Source organism: Trichoplusia ni, chromosome 3 (genome assembly GCF_003590095.1).
Source record: "Trichoplusia ni isolate ovarian cell line Hi5 chromosome 3, tn1, whole genome shotgun sequence".
NCBI lineage: Eukaryota > Metazoa > Arthropoda > Insecta > Lepidoptera > Noctuidae > Trichoplusia > Trichoplusia ni.
The window spans coordinates 3,156,823-3,178,160 of record NC_039480.1 but is presented as its reverse complement, the minus strand read 5'-3'; the positions used below and the strand labels follow the sequence as shown (position 1 = coordinate 3,178,160).

Genomic DNA, 21,338 nt, shown 5'->3' with positions numbered 1-21,338 from the left:
CTTTAAACATCAGTCATACTCCCGACTAAGGGTCCCGTATAATTAAGCTAGAGAAAATTCATCATCATCATAATTATCCTAGCCTTTTCCCAACTATGTTGTGGTCGGCTTCCAGTCTAAACGGCTTCTATTCGGCTAAGTACCAGTGTTTTACAAGGAGCGACTGCCTATCTGACCTCCTCAACCCAGTTACCTAGGCAACACGATACCCCTTAGTTGAACTGGTTGTCAGACTTTCTAGTTATGAGTAGACTATGAGTAACAGCCAGGACCATCAATTGAATGTGCCTTCCGAAACACGGAAGTACTCGTTATGACAAAGATGGTCACCCATCTACGAACCGACCGCGTCAAGCGTAGCTTAGCCTTTGATTGTTAAACTTATGCCGTTGTAGCTTTGCCTCGAGCTTAAGTCGAAAAAAAATCTTAGCAAAATGCTAGTTAGTGATGAAACTATATATATTGTCCTACAGCGTGGTGACAAACGGACAGACAGCGGATCCTTAGTAACAGTGTTTTATCCATTTTTAACCATTTAGGTACCTGACCCTAAAAATAAGGTTTGCTTGCCTTTTTTATGTAACATAATTTGACTCGAAATCGTTTTATCTATTTCAAATAGAAAAACGATAATTATCCTAATAAGCTCTTAATTACATTAAAAAGCAATTTAAATGCAAATATTTTTTTAACCATATTTTACTTAAAATTATTGCGATAGTTTGTATGTATGGATGTTTGTTCCTCTTTCACGCCAAAACCACTGAACATATTTAGACGAAACTTGGTACACAGGTAGTTTATAACCAAGATTAGCACGTAGGGTAGGTTTTTATCTCAATTTATAATCCCGTGAGATCATTTTATCGCTTTTTAGTACTAGTGACCCTGACTGCTATACCGGATGTCGTGTGTTTGATTCCCACCCAGGAGAAATGTTTGTGTGATGAGCAAAGATAATTTGTTCTGTGTCTGCGTGTAACGTAAAATACGATAGATAGTCAACAGCATAAGTCAGTTCATCTATACTAATATATAAAGCTAAAGAGTTTGTTTATTTGTTTGAACGCGCTAATCTCAGGAACTACTGGTCCAAATTAAAAAAATGTTTTTGTGTTGAATAGACCATTCATCGAGGAAGGCTTTAGGCTATAAACCATCACGCTGCGACTAATAGGAGCGAAGATACAATGGAAAATGTGAAAAAAATAGGGCAGGTATAAATCATAAGTTATATCTTCTACCCACGGGGACGCAGTCGCGGGCAACAGCTAGTTCATTAATAAATAAATAGCTTTAAAGTAGCAAACTGAAAAATAAAGCGTACAGTCAGCGCCAAAAGTCGATGAACAGAATCAACTTTACAAAACAGCTGTTCACAACAAAATGCCATAAGTTATAGTCGCAACTGGGAAACAAAATAGAATGTACACCAGAAATTTACAAAAGTCGTTAAACACGAGTATTTCAAAAGTATCTGTGCACTAGTATTCCTAATGTCGCTGAACATCATTCTATCAAAAGTCACTAAACAGCAGAAAAAACAAAATTAGGCTAACAAAGTATATTTTTAATGTTGCCGTGACTGTGTTAATGTACCTACTTTTGACGCTTATGTTGTTGAGCTACTTTTGGGACAGTGCTTGCTGTATCTATATCAATACAATTTATAACTTTAAAAATGCTGGACCGATTTTGATACAATTTGAGTGGAGTGACATTTAAAAACATGGATATTTAGAATTTTTAATCCATTATTTTTTTGTAAAATATTAAAATAATATATTTTAAATTAAATTTATTATTTCACATATTTCATTTATTACTTTAAGTAATAATTCAAATGAAAATATTTGAGATATTGTTAACGAAACCTTCTTCACAAAGTGAAACCTCCTTCAAGATCCTTAGTGAAACCTCTTTCGAACCTGGGATTTGACAAGCAGTCCGCTATAAAAGACGGAGCGCCCTTAGCTACTAATTTTGTTTTTTCTGCTGTTTAGTGACTTTTGATAGAATGATGTTCAGCGACATTAGGAATACTAGTGCACAGATACTTTTGAAATACTCGTGTTTAGCGACTTTTGTAAATTTTCTGGTGTACATTCTATTTTGTTTCCCAGTTGCGACTATAACTTATGGCATTTTATTGTGAACAGCTGTTTTGTAAAGTTGATTCTGTTCATCGACTTTTGGCGCTGACTGTACATAATCTGCTTATGTGAATTAAAAACTAAAATGAGCTGCCTGTCGTGGGTTTAATTCCCATCCAGGACAAATGTTTACGTGATGATCACGTTCATTTGTCTGTCTGGGTGTAATTTATCTATATTATGTATGTATTTAGAAATATATTTGTATGTTTATCCATTGTCTAATACTCATAACACAAGCTTTGCTTAGTTTGAGACTAGATGGCGCTGTGTGAAAAAAAATCTAAGCCAGTTTCGGTACTTCGCTGTCAAGAACAAATCAAAATAGATGCAAAACTATTGCATATTAAAAACATCATAAAGTTGAATAAGTAAGTTTTTGTAAGATATAAAAATCTACATTTACTTGTAACGAGAATAGAACGGTAGAAAATTCACTATCGGTCACCGATGACCGACGCAATCTGAATCGGTCATGAATAACCGACTCTACTTTCTTCGGCCACCGATGACCGACACTATATAAATAGTCACTAATTATCTAAACTGATGACCGACGCCATAATCGATTTGTTTATATGACCGATGACCTATTTAATCATCACCAGCTAAAGCTGCGAATTTGTTAGCCATCGCCGTCGTTTCACCATCATCGTCATCATCACTGCCGCTGCCGTCTTCATCATCGCTGGAGTGTCTCCCATCATCAGATTCTGAGGAGTTGAGCTCTTCGGGCTTGTCGCCGGTCAGGGCTTGGACCCAACGCACGTATTTGATTTCATCGCAGGTCTCATATTTTTCTGAAATATAATAGTGAAATATAAAGAAAACCGTTGATTTTTATCGGTAGTAACTTTGGCTAGTTTTATTTTATAATTAAAAAGAAATGTTTAAAACCAAAAAAGAGAAAAAAAAATTGTTGCTGCAGACAATTTTATTTCAATAGATTCAATTTAAATCGCGGTTACAGCAAGTCCAACGCGAAAGTTTGTATGTATGGATGTTTGTTCCTCTTTCACGCAAAAACCACTGAACAGATTTAGACGTAACTTGGTACACTGATAGTTTATAACTAGGATTAACACATAGGACATATTTTTATCCCGATTTTATGTTCCCGTGGGATCATTTTCGATTCGAAGCGGGCGGGGCCGCGGGCAACAGCTAGTATAAGATCAAAATACTATCTCATACTAACTGTTTCTCGCGGTTTTACCCGCGTAGTTCTAGATCTCGTGGTTATTTTACAGTTTTTGTCTTTAAATGTAACACCACTCAAATTTTATCGAAATCGGTCAAGCCGTTTTTATGCTTTTAAATTGCATTGTCATCGGGTTTGAAGCTTGTTATTTATTTTGCCTTTTTCACACTCTTTAAACCTTCCCTGGACTGCTCCGAATATACCATATTAAACCAGTTGCTGGAATTTAGACCTGCAACTATGTGCATAATAATTCAATCTTTGAAACCCTAGTTCACATAAATACTTAGACCTTTGTTTAGTCCTAGCTACCGCATTAGGTTAAGTAACCTGTAATGGTAGATTAGTGTGATAATTAAATAAATTAATTAATTAATTACAAAACTAAGAATAGCCAAATCGGTTCAGCCGTTCTCGAGTTTTAACGAACAGCAAGTCATTTTTATATATAAGAAATATTCGTACCAGTCCAGGGAAGGTTCAAACGGTGAGAAAATATGGAAAAATTGTGGCAAAGAAAAATAAATACTACGCGGGTGAAACCGCGGCAAACAGCTAGTCATATATAAGCATTGGTTCTTACCTCGTTGCTGTGTATAACCAGGGGGTCGTAGCCAGAGACATATCCTGCCATCTAGCGCCATTCGTAGTAAACTATTCGCCGCTCTATATGTGTCCAATCTATAATAATAAATTATTAATAATTATATCAGTATTAAACATTGAGTAGAATGTTATATTATGATGACTGGTTTGTGGGTTTAGTGGTTAATGGCCCTGACTGCTATACCGGAGGTGGTCAATTCGATTCCCATCTAGGCCAAATGTTTGTGTGATGAACACGATCGTTTGTTCTGTGTCTGGGTGTAATTTATCTATATTATGTATGTATTTAGAAATATATAAGTATGTTTATCACTTGTCTAGTATAGCAACTGTGATCGACCAAACAACTTTTAAAAAAACGCCATCTAGTCTCAAACTAAGCAAAACTTGTATTATGAGTACAATTATTAAACAGCTGATAGACTTCCTGATAAGTTTCTAAATAAATATAAATAAATAACACCCAGACATACAAAAAACAATTACAGTAAAACGGGGTGTAAAGAAAGTGTCCTTGGGGTGGATAGAAACATAGTTTATATTTTGATAGTAACTGTCGTGAGAATGATTCATTATTAAATGATGTAACGATCCCGCCGCGTCTGCTCATGATTAAGGACTCCGGTTGGGTCCGAAACTAGTCGGGCTACCCCGATAAATACGCGTGAGTAAACCGTTACATCATTTAACATAGTTTATATTAAAATCTGGACGTTTAACAAGACAAAATATAAAGATTATACGAAAATTTGTGGTTTCTTAGGTTTACGCGAATGTTAGACATTGAAATGAAACTACTTTTACGGATTTTGATACCTGCAGGTGTCGAAACGTCGGGAACTAAAATCAAAAATTAAACCGCGATAAAATCCGTAAAAGTAGTTTAATTTCAAAATTCTTAAGCATTTCATGAAGTAATTGTGTTTAAGCATTTTTTTGTAAGGAAATATTCATGTAAACTCCTAAAAAACACTATTTTCTATTCACCCCTTTTTACGGTATGCTTATCAGAAAAACATTAGTCCTGAGTGAGGATCGAACTCACGACCTCCGGTATAGCAGTCAGGGCCACTAACCACTAGACCAACAGGCCGGTACTATGATAGTTACTATCGTGAGATTGATTCAATATTACTATTGCATCGGGGTAAGCGTCAGCTCATGATTAAGGACTCCGGTTGGGTCCGAAACTAGTCGGGCGATCCCGATACATACGCGTGAGTAAACCGTTGCATCATTTAACAAGGTCACTATGTTGTTGTGAGGAGCTCGTGGCTAAGGTATAACTGCATAAGTGAATCGATCACAAGTTAAGCTACGCTTGACACGGTTGGTCAGAAAATGGGTGACCATTTTTGTCATAACGAGTTCCTCCGCGTTTCGGAAGGCACGTTAAATTGTGGGTCCCGGCTGTTATTCATACATCTTTGACAGTCGTTACAGGTAGTCAGAATTTTAAAGTCTTATAACCAGTCAACTAAGGAGCACGTTTCAGTTAAGTACCAGTGTTTTACAAGGAGCGACTGCCTATCTGACCTCCTCAACACCTCTTAGTTAGACGGGTTGTCAGACTTTCAAGCTTCTGACTACCTGTAAGACTGGAAGCCGACCCCAACATAGTTGGGAAAAGGCTAGGATGATGTTACTACGGGCTACATTACCTAGCCGCCTTCGCAGTGAGGTAGCCCTTCTTCTTCGCCCAGCCATCGCACACGTCTCTCGGAGACCAGGTGTCATCTCCTTCAGGATGTTCAATTCGCAAGAGCTTTGGAAGGTCGAGACGCTCAGCTAGATATCTGTGGATGAATATCATCAATATTATAAATGCAAAAGTATCTCTGTCTGTCTCGCTTTATCATCAAAACTACTGCACCGATTGTGATCAAATTTGTTGTGACGCACTTAGTCTAGAGCCTGAGAAAGAATACTGCTACGAATATTTCAAGACATAAGCCAGATCCTCTCAGTCACAAAGACACCCAGACTCAGTCCTGATTCTGGGTGTCTCTGTGACTTGAATTTTCGTAACACCCAAGACATGGATTAAATTTCTTAATGCTTAATTCTTAATTTATAAAATTGTAACTCACCGTATAGTAGTATAGGGCTCTCTCAGCTGTGCTATGGGGTATGACCCCATGAGGATCTGTATAGGTCGGGGGACCGTAGACGGAAAGACCAGCCCGGGACAGTCACACAGACGTACCTGTTAATAAATAAGGTTCGGGTTTAGGATTCCGTGTTTTAATTCAATTAGAGAGTAGTGTGTATGGCACTTTTGAACTTCAAAACAATTTATATATGAACCATATTATAAAATCTAGTGTCAGTCTGTCGGTCAGTCTCCTGTTGAAGCTACCGCTCGTTCGCAAGGTAGATTCTCATGGAGAAGAACGAGCAAGAAACTCCATGCTTACAGCATTCGTACAGCAGGTAATAATGTATGTGAGTTTGTGTGTATGTATGTATGAACGTTTTTTTGTTTGACGCTTAAATGGGTAGAAATTTTGATACAAATGTGAGTTTGGAGGAAGAAGACATAATGTTGCTTTTATCTTTAAAAATCAAACTTTTTTGAAAATCTTTAGTTTTCCAAAGTCAAAAAATCTTTTGGTTTTATTCTTTATCATACTTTTCAGTATCGGCATTTGTGTGGTGAGTGTATGTGTTCTTCATTATTGTTTCTTTAATCTATATATATATCTATATACTAATATATAAAGCTGAAGAGTTTGTTTGTTTGAACGCGCTAATCTCAGAAACCACTGGTCCAAATTGAAAAATTATTTTTGTGTTGAATAGACCATTCATCGAGGAAGGCTTGAGGCTATAAACCATCACGCTGCGACTAATAGGAGCGAAGATACAATGGAAAATGTGAAAAAAACAGGGCAGGTATAAATCATAACTTATATCTTCTAACCACGGGGACGAAGTCGCGGGCAACAGCTAGTAACTTATATGCTTATAGTAATAAGCGGGAGGTCCTAGGTTCGATATGAACGCGTGTATATGCGGTTTTTGGCGTAATGGTGGCTATAGGACCACTTTACCTAAAGTCATGAGTTCGATTCCCATTCAGGCAACATCAGACAACATCGGAGTGAGTTGAGTGGGTTTGTGTGTATATAAGTTTGATTTCCATCCAGGAGCAACATCTACGAGTGTTTTTTTGTGCGTTTATATGTTCTACTGTACCCCGCTCAAACGGCTGTACCAAATTTGATGCAAATTAATGCAAAAAAAAATGTGTTGCCAAACTAAAAAACTTTTTTTTTGCGAAAAAAATCTTTAAAAATCCCCTTTTGTTACAAACCTGCGGCGTCAAATAAATAGTCTGGAAGTGCTTCGTATGTCCGGGAGTACGTGACACGGACACCACACAGCGACCCATGAGTGCGTTCAGGAGAGACGACTTCCCAACGTTGGGCTGCCCGACACAGCCCAGCGTTAGGACACCGGACTTGTATCTCTCGTGGGTGTAGAATGAAGTGTCGGCTTTCTCTAGGATAGTTTCACCTGAAATATGATAAAAATATAGGGTAGTAAGTATGTCTGTGTGTATACGAGGGGCAGGATCGATTTCAGGGCGAAGTAGTTGTGTTTTGGACTTTTTAATTTGGGATTATTTAAAAAAAAGTGAATCTAGTATTTATTATGGAATTTTTAGTTCACCACGCCAAACCTACTATACGCGACGTGTTAGTTTGATCTCCGCGTAGGAAAAGCGTTTGTGTGATCCACGAATGCTTGTCTTGAGTCTTGAGTTTTTGTGAAGACACAATGATTAAATTACTTAAATTAATGAGTAGTGGTAACCGAAACCCGATCTCCGCGTACCACAGTCTGAGTCTCTTGTGAATTATTCACAATCACGGTTTTGATGACATTTCAATAGGACCGAATGAAAACATTCAAATTAAATGAAAACAATTAAATGGTCCAAAAAAAAATACAGTCAAATAGACAACCTCCGTTTTAAAGTCGGTTGAAAATGACGATATTTGTAACAAAACCATCTTCCATTATGGCACTAAAAGTACCGACTTACCGACTTCCGCCTCCTCATCGTAATCGAACTCAACATCGGTCTCCTCTCTTATCTTCTTCTCCCAAGAGGACAGGTCCACTTCACCCTGGACTATGTCCTTGCAGGCTTCTAGAATCTTAGTGGCACCTTCCGCGCACATGCGCTGCTTGCCTTTACGACGACGGACTTGAAGACCTGGGGGTAAGAGGGAGGGGAGGCTTTAAATGGTGGTCAGGTTAAGCTACGCTTGACGCGGTTGGTCCGATCTTTGTCATAACGAGTTCCTCCGTGTTTCGGAAGGCACGTTAAATTGTGGGTCCCGGCTCTTATTCATACATCTTTGACAGTCGTTACAGGTAGTCAGAAGCTGAAAAGTTTGACAACCAGTTTAACCAAGGGGTATCGTGTTGCCTGTAACTGGGTTGAGGAGGTCAGATAGTCAGTCACTCCTTGTAAAACACTGGTACTTAGCTGAATCCAAAAAATAAGAAAAGTTGCCCACAGTTGGGCAAAACTCACCCGACTTGTCACTCGTAGCCCCTCTCAAGTTATACCCCGGGCAAGATGTAAAATATAACACTTTTAGTGCCGGATACGACGCGGTAAGGTACTCCTTCCACGCGGCCACTACCGAAGCTGGTACCAAATCTATTTTATTTAGTACCAATATCATATCTTTCTTTTGCTCTTGAATATATGTATAGAGAGATGGCGGAAACATCATACCCTGGGGATAGAGACAACAATATAATAATTAATAGGTTAAAAAAATCTAAAAATCTACTTTTTAAATGTCACTCCATTCAAATTTTATCAAAATCGGTCCAGCCGGTTTTATAGTTGTGAATTGCATTGTCATCGGGTTTGAAGCTACCCTGAAAACTTCAGCCTGCTAGCTTATCGGGAAGTGCCTCAAAATTGAGTTGCAATAATCCAACCGGAACGACAAACAAACAAGAAAAGTGAGTTTATAAAAACGAGGGGGAAATATATTTTTAGGGATCCCAGTCAAATGCAGATCTTCTGCTTGAATTTTGAAATCCACATAAGGAATCGAATATAATAAAATAATAATATTCCACAACTTTCACACAACGCCATCTAGTCTCAAACTGCACAAAGCTTGTATTATGAGTACTAGACAACTGATAAACATACTTATTTCTAAATACATACATAATATAGATAAATTACACCCAGTCACAGAACAAATGATCTTGCTCATCATATAAACATTTGTCCTGGTTGGGGATCGAACCCACGACCTCCGGTATAGCAGTCAAGGTCACTAGCCACTGGACCAACAGGCCCGTCTAAATGTAATTATATAGTTTTACTCACGGCATATCTGACATCTACAATGAGTAACAAGACGTCACACATCTCTAGGACTCGCCACAACTGTCGCCATGTTTCTAAATTGAGCTCGAAGTACGACATATCCTTCCAATGTTCTGAAGCTTGTAACTGATCTGTATAACTCTGTGGATAGAAAAAATTAAACATTAATAAAAGTATATTTATCTATTAAATGATATCCTTACTAATATTATAAATGCGAAAGTAACTCTGTCTGTCTGTTACGCTTTCACGTGTAACCACTGAACTGATTTTACTGAAATTCGGTACAGAGATAGAGTTGACCTTGAGAAAGAACATAGGATAGGTTTTTATCCCGGACTTTTGAAGAGTTCTCTTGGAAACGCGATATAACCGAACTCGACGCGGGCGAAGCCGCGGATTAAAAGCTAGTATATAATATACTAGCTTTTCGCCAGCGGCTTATTATATTAAATCTACTAACATTATAAAGGCAAAAAATTTAATGTTTTAATAGATGGTTGTTTCTCATTCGTTAAAAATCGATAGAACAGATTTAGACGGAGCTCGGTACACAGATAGTTTATAAACTTGAATTTATGTTCCCGTGGGATAATTTTCAATTTGTAGCGGGCGGATCCGCGGGTGAAAACGAGTTCATTCTGATGCACGGATAGCCGAGTGGTTGAGGTCACCACGCCAGACCCACTGAGCGCGACGTGTTAGTTCGATCTCCGCGTAGGACAAGCGTTTGTGTGATCCACGAATGCTTGTCCTGAGTCTGGGTGTCTTGTGCATGTGACCTGAATGTTTGTGAAACCCGTGACACAAGGATTCAATTCCTTAATGCGAGGACTTTTTCCTTTAACTTATGTATTTTCTTGCCGGTTCTTCTCCATAAGAATGACACTTTGGTAACGTGCAACTATAGCCATTATTGCAACGTTTTAAAACTATACAAAAATAAGTCGTCCTGACGCTATAACTCTAGAACGCACGAACCGATTTCCACGGTTCTGCATTCGTTGGAAAGGTCTCGGGCTCCGTGCGGTTTATAGAAAAGAAAATTCAGGAAAAAATTCAACAGAAAAACGGAAACGGAATACCATCTGGTCGCGAAACGGAGTTCGCCGAGTTTGCTGGTTTGAAATAAAAACTTAGTTGGTCCTACCTTGAAATACTTGTGTTCTTGTGAGTCCAGTTGAGCGGGAGTCATGCTGAAGTCCCACGGAGGACGCTTGGGAAACGACAGCTCAGTTGGGAAGAAGTCCGCCGGATTAACCTCCATAGCACTTTCGGGGACCGGGTTCAACTCCTTCCTGGTAAAGATGATGTGTTATTATAATAAATTTTACTATTTGTTATCATAATTCATAAGTGAAACGGATTAATAAGTTAGCTGCCATAAAATATCTGCTTAGTCTGTTAGACAGATTCCAAAAAATATAGGATGCGTAATTATGTCGTAATAAAAAATCTTGAAAAAAAACAAATCTCTTGCGACATCACTTACCAGTATGCTTATGTGCTAAATTGATAAATATGTGTTATTAAGGGCCGATTTTTCAATCGCCAGATAACTTTTATTCGACGAATAAGTTTGACGTTTTGACAGCTTTTGTATAGAAAATATGTCCAACGGCCATATTTATTCCTCAGATAAAAGTTATCTGACGATCACTGTTCATGATATACAGCCTGGACGGACAGAAAAACCGCAAACCCTCACCAAAATAATTCCTTACCCTAAGAATACAGAACCCCATAAAAAACATCATATATAATTATATACTTACAAAGCATATTTTTATAATAACTATCGTGAGACCGATTCATTATTAAATAATGTAAGGGTTTAATCACGCGTATTTATCGGTTATTATCAGTTCGACTCGCTCGCCCGCCGCGTCAGTTCATGATTCCGGACTCCGGTTGGGTCCGAAACTAGTCGGGCGAACCCGATAAATACGCGTGAGTAAACCGTTACATCATTTAATTACTTACAAAGCATGTTCCTTCTTAACGGCTAACTCCTCATCGGTCTCTCTATAGAACTTGAGGGCATATCGGTTGGTGTCGCGCCCGCCGCGGCCGCGCGCCGGCTGGTAGTTCACAGAGACCACGTCGTAAGCTGTGGTGCCTGATGATGCTGTGGACAACGATTAAAAAAAAAATATTCCAAAACTTTCACACATAATCGGATAGCCGAGTGGTTGAGGTCACCACGCCAAACCCACTGAGCGCGACGTGTTAGTTCGATCTCGTAGGACGAGCATTTGTGTGATCCACGAATGCTTGTCCTGAGTCTGAGTGTCTTGATTGTGCATATGACTAGAATGTTTGTGAGACCCCCACAATAATGAATAAATTACTTAGTGATGGTGTGTTATTATAAAAAAAAGCTTGCATTATGAGTACTAGACAGCTGATAAACATACTTATATATTTCTAAATACATACATAATATAGATAAATTACAACCAGACACAGAACAAATGATCATGCTCATCACACACACATTTGCCTCCGGTATAGCTGTCAGGGGCACTATCCACTAGACCAACAGGCCAGTAACACTTACTTGACATAAGCAGCGTCTTATTCTGCTTCTTGCTCTGAAGCTGTTGCTTCTTAGCCTTCCCGCTGAACGGGGTCTTGCGCCGAGCTTGCGGCATCTTGAGTTACTCTAAAATAAAACAATAAAGCTTTAATAACAGCCAATAAATGTGATACAACAGAGAAAAAGTTTGTAGAATTAATAAAATATAAGATTATTTTTAGTGACTGTTTTACAATAACTAGTTAACTGCTATCTAGGAGATAAAATTGAAAATTTTGACATTCTTTGTATGAAAAATCTCTCAAGTAATTTAATGGGAACTTATGAGGTGATGATTTAACAGGCCCTTAAAACAAATAAATATGTAAGTTCAGCTAGTGTAGAGCGTAGTTGTCTTGATAAAAATTGTTCTTTCTGGTAATATAAACAGAGGTTCAGTATTCATATTATTGTATTAAATATAAATATATGAATCAATGGCACACAACCAAAGTCCTTGATTCCAAAAGGGGCCTGGTCTCCTAGCCTTTTCCCAACTATGTTGTGGTCGGCTTCCAGTCTAACCAGATGCAGCTTAGGTAGCAGAGTTTTACAGAGCTACTGCCTATCCAACCAACAGATTATTGCCATGCAATACACAAATAAGTCCTGCCTTGTAAGGGGAATAAACGGTATGACCTCACCCATTGTAATTAATTAACTTTGTGGTAATTAATTGGCCAGTCTCTATGCTATAATAAAATACCCTTCACAGTAACATAAAAGTTTCCTTTTTTGAGATAAAAGAATTGATATCAGGTCTATTTTTATATAATTTCGGTCCGACCACCCAAATAAAGATAACAGAACAATTAATATAAGCAAATGAAGAACTAAGTAACGCGATTTAAAACGCGCTTTTTTTTAGATTGATATAAGTACATGTAAGTATGATACCGTTCGTAAAACGTTATTAAAGATGTAGGTTACCGTTAACTTGATTATAACTACGATTATTGCAATAAATATAAGTAAATTATAATAATTTGGACGCACGCGGTTTGTGCCGTCATGTTTAAAGTTAAATTTGCTGAATTAAAAGTTTATTTCATTACCTGTGGGTAGCGTAGGGAAGAAAACTTATTTCATGAGCTGGCGTTAGTTAGAGAATAGATAAATCCAGAATTATCGAGTGAAAACTGCAAATACAATTCGCCTCCCAAATTAATGAAATTTAAGGCCGGTCTTGCTCAAACGTCAAACTTATTTATTTTTACCAAACGTTTGAATATCTCTTTCTTTCTTTCAGCAAAGTTCATAAGTTGGTCAGAAATGCAAAACGTCATGCTAAGGATCTTGCAAATATAGAAATGGAACGCATACCCAGACTGACAATCAGATGTGCATTTGTTCTTTTTACCGTTCAATAATTTACAGTTATACAAAAACAGGTTTTGAACACTTTTTTTGTATAGCTTATTGATCACAGAATTGCCTAATTATCACTCTTCCTTTATATTTGTACATCCCTTAGATTGGCAATTATTATTCAAGAAGTTTTATGTAAAACAGTCAACATTTTTATGAAAAATTCAAACGACTTCTCTAAGCTGTCGAAAACTAGTTTCTGAACGCCCATGTGTCAAATATAGAGAGCCAAATTTTATAACCTATAACGTGTCAACTTTGTCAAACAAACAACGCAGGATTGTTATTTATCGTAAAACCGGGCATCAACTAATATTAAAACTCAAAATGTTGCCTCTATCGCTACTAAGGACAGCACAAAACCACCCTATGTTAGTCGAATTGAAGAATGGCGAAACATACAACGGTCATCTTGTCAGTTGCGATAATTGGATGAATATTAATCTCAGAGAAGTTATTTGCACATCTAGAGACGGTGATAAGTTCTGGAGAATGCCAGAATGCTATATACGTGGGAGTACAATCAAATATTTACGTATTCCTGATGAAGTCATCGACATGGTGAAAGAGGAAACTCAGGTATTTACCATTCAAACTTACTGTCTACTTAAGGCCTACGCAGACCGGGACGGCATGGCCATTGATGCGAGTCAGCGTACACTGGCCGCTTAAACACAGCTGGTAGGGATATGGACACTATATCACTACCAGCGCCGGTGTTCATGGCATGTCGTTGCCGCACTAAGCCACGGCATCCCGCCATGGAAGCCTGTGGCGTGTCTTTAAATGCCACGCGATAAAGTCCCTTTTAATGCCTCGTCAATATGTCATATTTCTGTAACAATTGTGTAAAGTACGATAGAATGTCCATTAGTTGAAATTAAAATCCTTCCCCATGCTGTCCCAATCTGCATACCTTACCCTTACTCAGCCCCTAAGATGACCCCAGACCCACTGACTAAAACTTGTGTTTAAAAATCTAAATTACATATTTTCTTGCTTTTTATGTAAAGTTTAGGCATAAAATTATTAGCATATACCCATGCTAATAATTATATGCCTATAATTCTAATTAGTGAGTGTATGACTCACCTCACTTTTAAACACCATATTTTTTATCTTATTGCATTACTTGTGCCATCTTCTTTTTAAATTCATGGGAAGACCTTTTAAAGTACACAGAGTCACAGACCTTGTTGTGTACTTTAATAAAAAATTAGCTGACCCAGCAAACAATGTTTTGCTGAATATTTTTTTTTATTGCCTTGTAGTTTTAATGCCACATTATAATAAAAATAAAAACAAACAATTTCATCCAAAAAATAAAATATTTTTTTATAGTGTGAGCAACCCTTATCACTTAGGGGTATGAAAAATAGATGTTGTTCTATTCTCAGGCCTAACCAATATGTATACAAAATTTCATAAAAATTGCTTGAACCGTTTCAGAGGAGTACGGTAACTAACTACATGACACGGGGATTTTATATATTAGAAGATACTATTACAAAATAGTCTATTATTAGGTTTATCTTTTTGCCTTTAACAAACAGAAAAGAAAATCTTCATTATATATCATAGAAGTAAAATTCAAGACATGAATGACTCCTTAATTTTTTTTCTGATTCACTACATTCTTATTAAACATTTTCAGGTAAAATCCAGAAGCCGAAGTGAAGTTTCCAAAGGCCGTGGCGGCGGTCAGAACATGAGAACAGGTCGCGGCGGCAACCGTGGCGCCTTTGGTAACCGTGGACGGCCCGCTCCCCTAGCCCGAGGCGGCGGCAACCAAGGCAACCGGAATCCACAGAACAAAAATAAGAAATAAATAGGCAATATTGATGTGATGTGAAACTGTTTTGTAACGGGAATGGATTTAAAGGATAGGAAAGACATAATACATAAATAACTCTTTCTTTTTCAAAGATTGTCAATCATCAGGCATTATGTCTTAATATCGAAGTTAATACAATTAAAAAGTCACCAAATTAAGTTTTGAGGTTATTCATGATTTACAATTACTCAGCAACAACACGTTCTTCCATTTCGTAATGGCTTGTTTTCAAATACAGAGTTGGATTTTTAATAATTAAGGTCATAATAGCTATCTTCTATATTTACGTTAACGAAAGCTTGTCAAAATAGAATATATATTTTTCCAAAAAGCTGACAATGCAATGTTTTATGTTTAAATATCGTATTATAACGGCTTTATGTGATAAATAGATTCTATCTATACTGATACTCTGAACTTTCCTTTGAAAAATACGATTTTGATAAAAATGAAATTGATTGATCGAATTCCCGCCATTTTGGCTGTCATTTTTTTTCTTTATATTTTTCAACTATAACACTTCCTTTTTGTTTAAATATAATGTCCTGTTGTTTAAGTTCCTTTTCTTATTTTGTTAGTAATGAGAATCTTACGATTATCTTGTACTACTTTACCGCCAATATAATGTGACTTTTCTGAAGACCTTAACTGTGTATATCGCTATTTCTTTCTTGCTACATTTTTCATATATTTTCTTCTCGCTCACCCTGTAAATTCTGCTATTAAAATTCTAAGCTGCCAAGTTGTATTGAATATGCTGTGGTAGATTTTTTTATTGTATCGTAAATTAATAAATTAAGTTGGTTAAGTAAGCAAGTTTGTGTTTTTTTTTACCATTTATCTATACTTATCTCAATAAATATTCAGGACGCCAAAAATATCACTAATCACAATTGTCATTCATTCAAGACAAGATTTCTAAAGCAGCTTTCAAATGTTTGCTATGCTGATCAACATTCTAAAAACTAAACTTTGCTTTAAAAATCTTTAAATATTATTTTTAGATCTAACATAGAGTTACTTCCGTACTATAATAATAAGATAAACTAGCTGTTGCCTGCGGGCCCGGCCGCTACAAATCAGGATAAAATTAATAAACTATCCTATTATAATACTTTTAATGAAACTGCGCAGCTTGGTTAATGTCTTTTTATTTATTTGACTTCCGATAACTGAAACTTGAACTTAAATACAATAATACAGCAAAACTCTCACTTAGTTCTCCCTCTAACACTACTACGTCCAGCAGTCACCGAACCAATTGCCCGCCTTTTTTTACCCAACCTTTTATTTATTTTTTAAATTCATTTTCCCGCCACCATTTACTGAATAATCTCTGGCGAGTCAATTTAGTGACTATTCAATAAATTACATCCTAATATAATAAAGTACATTTAATTAATAATTAGATAAATCAACATTAATATTTTATAATAAAATAACAGTCATTTAAAACTTAGTTAATTAAGTACAAATATCAAAAATCTCAGTCGTCAGTAATCAATCTGATGTCAAGTAATTTTAATATCTTTTTTAATTTATTTTCTTAAAAAAATGTATAAATATTCAAATAGGTGTCAATATGCAGGAAATCACAACACTCGGCCATCCGGTTGCGCGCTTACTCCGTTGCGTGCAAAATCACAACACTCAAAATCATTATAAATTAGTTCAATTATTAATTACTTACACAGGAATACATTTTATTAAACAATTAAATTAATTAGGACAAAGTTTATAAAATCAACGCAACAAATTTTCTATTTAGTATAAGCACTTAAATCTTATTTTATACTGAAATAAAAACATAATTATTTGTCGTCGTCAGAGTCGGAAGGTGACGACAATTCGGAACCAGATGATCTATGGACTTCCAAAGCCGGTACATGTATCCACGGTCTCATTCTATCAGAAGCGATAACGCTATTGTATTTACTATTCTTAAACCCTGGCACATTAGAAATTTCGTACCGATCGTTACCTAAACACTTGGTTACTCTATAAGGGCCTATAAACTTGGGTAAAAGCTTTTTACTTTTACCATCATTTTTAAAATTGGTTTTAGTAATTTTTACAAGATCACCTATAGCGTACATAACTGCTGGGGATCTCTTAGAATCATATATGGACTTTTGTCGTTCCTGACTAAGTTCAATATTAACAGATGCTTCCTGTCTAATTTTATCAATGTCTGAAAAATTAGGGGCTAGTTCGTTACTGGCGACAGCACCTTCGGGAGATTTAGGAGAATGACAATTGGAAACGTTATGGACAGAGTCTTGACGTGCACCTTTTAGAGACGAAACTGTGGGCTCAACATCTGTGTTTACAGTTGTTAATTTGTTGTCTAATGGGCCATTTAGTTTTGTGCCAAATAACAATTCGGAAGCGCTCTTTTTCGTAGTTGCATTTACGGTATTATTTATACCCCACTGTACTTTACCCAGTTGCATATCCCAATCGCGTTCATCATTACCGGAGTTTTGAGTGGACAAGGCTGTGAGAATTGTTTGGTTAAACCTCTCAGCCTGCCCATTTGCCCTCGGGCAAGCCACAGCGTTGAGAATGTGTTTGATGCCTTTTTGACAACAAAAGTCTTTAAACGAACTGGATGTGAACGCTGTTCCTCGATCAGAGATGATTCGATTTGGAACACCAAAATCATTAAATAAGCAATCTAAGACTTTAACTACAGTCTTTGTTTTAGTGTCTTTTACTGCTCTAGCAAATAAATACTTAGTAAAGCCGTCCACGATGGTCAGAATATAAGAATTACCAGGTTTACTCTTTACAAATGGTCCCAAATGGTCCAAATGAAGTGTGTGAAACGGTTGCGCAACTTTTTCAATGGGATGCAAGTAGCCGGTGCGAGTACGGGATGCCTTGTCTTTATTGTACGCGCAATCTACACATGCGGCAACGTATTTTTTTATGAATCGTCTTAATTTTGGGAACCAATAACGACTTTGAATTAGATCTAGTGTTTTTGCATACCCAAAATGACCTACGTCATCGTGGTTGGCTTTACAAATTTGCCATCTTACATCCTTGGGAACTACCAAACGTAACTCTTCCCCGATCTTTCTGTACAATGTATGATTTTTAATTACATAGTTCTTTTTAATTTCCAGGACATCCGGGTCGACGTTGGGTTTTAAAATTTTAAAAATATGTTCTAACTTTGGGTCAGCTAATTGCAAGGTTAAAATCCAATTATCAGTATTAATATTTAAAGTACGAGCATTTACTTCAGTGCTATCACTTTTGTTAGGAGGGTTTCTGCTCAATGCATCGACGTGGCTCATCCGGCAGCCCGGTCGATACTCAATACTAAAGTTATACTCGCTTATAGTCAACCACCACCGGGCAATACGTGGAATTAAATCTCGTTTAGTCAGAGTCGTTCTCAACGCATTACAGTCCGTGAGGACGCGAAAATGAAGACCTAGAAGGTAAGGTCGAAACTTCTTCAGTGAGCAGACCACAGCCAGAGTTTCCAATTCATATGAATGAAAGTAGCGTTCCTCTGGTGTGGTCTGCCTGCTAAAGTATGCTACCGGTTTCAAAACCTTGGGGCTAGTCTGCCACTGCATTAATATTCCACCTAGCCCTAATGCGCTAGCATCCGTATGTACTTCAGTATCAAGAGATGGATTGTACAATGCCAATAGAGGACGCTGTACCAGCCGTTCCTTGAGAACAGTGAAAGATTTAGCCTCCCCATCACACCATTGCCACTGTACATCCTTTTTAAGCAGTGACGTTAAAGGTCTGGCTATCTCCCCGAATCCCTTCACAAACCTACGAAAATAACTAGCAAGGCCTAAGAACTGACGCACTTCATGTGCGTTACGAGGCACTGGAAAATCGCGCACCGCTATAATTTTCCTCTCACTAGGCTTAATGCCATCGGCCGAAATCTCATAACCAAGATACTCAATAGTCGTATCAAAAAAACTACATTTCTCTAGTTTTAGTGTCAAACCAGCTTCCTGAATGATTTTAAGAACGTCTTCCAGCCTCTCGAAACCCTCGTCTATTGAAACCGATGGAATGAGGAGGTCGTCCATATATGCTAGTGCTGATTTGAACCTTCTTGGTCCCAATAAACGATTCATCATTTTCTGAAAAATAGCTGGCGCGTTCGCCAGACCGAATGGCATACGCTTAAACTCGTAGTGTCCATCCGGAGTGACGAACGCAGTCAGATGTCGACTCTCTTCTCCCATCGGGATCTGATAATACCCCGAAGCTAAGTCCAGAGTAATAAAGAACCGGTTACCACTTAAATTAGAAAGCTGATCGTCAATCAGCGGCAAAGGGTACTTGTCCTTTATGGTCTTATTGTTCAAAGCTCTATAATCTACACAGAGTCGTGACTCCCCATTCTTTTTCTTTACTACTAATATCGGGCTTGCATAGTTCGAGTTGGATTCCTGCACGATATTGTTTTCTATTAGTTCGTCTATAATATTTCTTACTTTCTGCCGTTCATCATGTGAGAGTCGGTAAGGTCTGTAAATCACAGGAGTGGTGTCTTGTAAATCTATGGTCATCATTGTGTCTTTGGCACAACCTAGCTCTCTAAGATTTGTCGCAAAGCATGTACGGTACTTTTGTAAAAGCTCATACAGTCTCTCTTTAATTGTTCCATCAATGCTATCTCCTACCTTAATCTCATTCCTATCCAGTGGAGCCAAGTTCGTAAGTGCCATCTGGACGGTATAAGTTTTAGCCTCTGTGACGGGCCTGACTCGGGCAATCAAACTGTGCGCCTTAAACTCTAAGGCAGAGTTAGTCAAAGCAGTGACAAATATCTGCGCTTTACTATCTAGGACTCTATAGCATCCTTGATGCAGGTGGTACTCTTGATTAGGGCTCATTCTGGTGCTTCCGTCTGAATAAATATCCCCAGAATAAGGTTCTTTAGTGTAAATTTCTATTAAACCACCCTTTCTAATAGTTACGTCATTAAGAACATACAAATTTAAAACATTGTCTCTCTTAATAGTTTCATCAATAGAAGTATGATAAAAGAACAAACTATCCTTATCTTTCAGTACAGTTACCGACTCTAGCTCGGTGAAGTTCTGTCCTATCAAAAAGTCTACTTGTAAATATGAATCTTCAACGGCCAGAACAATCAAGTCAGTCTCAATTTCATCAATTCGAACATTAACCGTCGATTTAAATTTTGGTTTTACAGTGGAATCACCAAAACCTCTTATGATTGGTAAATTTTCACGACATTGAACAAGATTAAGCTTTATCGCAGTGGACTGCTGAATCAAACTGCAGTCGCTGCCAAAATCTACGTATGCTTTTAACATAACCCCGTTCACGCAAACACTTTTATTGAATTTTTGGTTAGAGTCATTAGCAATGCTCTTATTAACACGGCTTGGGAATTTATCAATGCCTTTGACACCTGTAAGGTCGGAGTGTTCGTTAGTTAAAACTTTTAAAACCTTTTTATCCGTGGCTTGACTATTCTGACCGCTAAGATGGGACTGTAACGGTTTTCTTGTACAAATGTCCAAGTTATGACCTACTCTACCACATTTTTCACACTTAACTAGGGGTTTGGTACAACTGTGATAAGTATGACCTCGCTCATTACAGTTAAAACAAACGAAATCATTGCCCTTGCTCGAATTAGAATAACTGGCAGTATTGTTATTTTGACGAAAGTCCCTCTTCCTATAAGTATTACTATTGTAAATGGAGAGCCCTTTATTAGAATCTTTAATTACGGTAGATTGCTGGGAAGCCAAATAGTTTAATAGATCTTCTGGTTCCTCACACTTGAGAGCCTGAGCTCCATTTCTAACAGAACTATCATTAATTCCATAAATAATGCAGTCTACTGCCTTTCGACCGACAATCTCGCACCTACTCAATAAAGATAATTTGTCATAGAAGTAATCTCTTAATGTTTCATCAGTGCGAGATTTTCGGTTTAACATTTCTTCAAGTAATTTACCAAAATTGATGTCATTCGGAAAAGCCCTTCTTAATTTGCTCTGCCATTCGTCCCAGTTATAGTCGAGGGATGGAAGTGACTCATACCAACTTTTTGCTAAACCGCAAAGTTTCTGAAGCGCATAGTGAATAGTTTGTTTGGTATCCCAGTTGTAAATAACCGCGCACTCATTAACCTTCCGTAGCCACCGATCTACATCTTGGGATTTATTATCGGGATTAAACTCTGGAACTACATTAGTGCT

General features: G+C 37.4%; 2 protein-coding genes across 2 annotated transcripts; one reads left to right on the top strand and one right to left on the bottom strand.

Moving 5' to 3' along the window:
- Nucleotides 1–2,170: 2,170 nt before the first annotated feature.
- Nucleotides 2,171–13,141, bottom strand: LOC113508902 (guanine nucleotide-binding protein-like 1). Its single transcript, XM_026892073.1, has 12 exons — nt 12,965–13,141; nt 11,892–11,996; nt 11,315–11,459; nt 10,482–10,629; nt 9,332–9,472; nt 8,510–8,717; nt 8,012–8,185; nt 7,277–7,479; nt 6,051–6,166; nt 5,622–5,756; nt 3,938–4,035; nt 2,171–2,953 (listed from the first exon to the last, which is right to left on the bottom strand). Exons 2-12 carry the CDS (start codon nt 11,983–11,985, stop codon nt 2,748–2,750), a joined length of 1,668 nt encoding a protein of 555 aa, XP_026747874.1. The 5' UTR covers nt 11,986–11,996; nt 12,965–13,141; the 3' UTR covers nt 2,171–2,747.
- A 314-nt stretch (nt 13,142–13,455) lies between these two features.
- On the top strand, nt 13,456–15,927 carry LOC113508903 (U6 snRNA-associated Sm-like protein LSm4). The gene is made up of 2 exons (XM_026892074.1): nt 13,456–13,856; nt 14,932–15,927. Exons 1-2 carry the CDS (start codon nt 13,605–13,607, stop codon nt 15,103–15,105), a joined length of 426 nt encoding a protein of 141 aa, XP_026747875.1. The 5' UTR covers nt 13,456–13,604; the 3' UTR covers nt 15,106–15,927.
- The last annotated feature ends 5,411 nt before the right edge of the window (nt 15,928–21,338 follow it).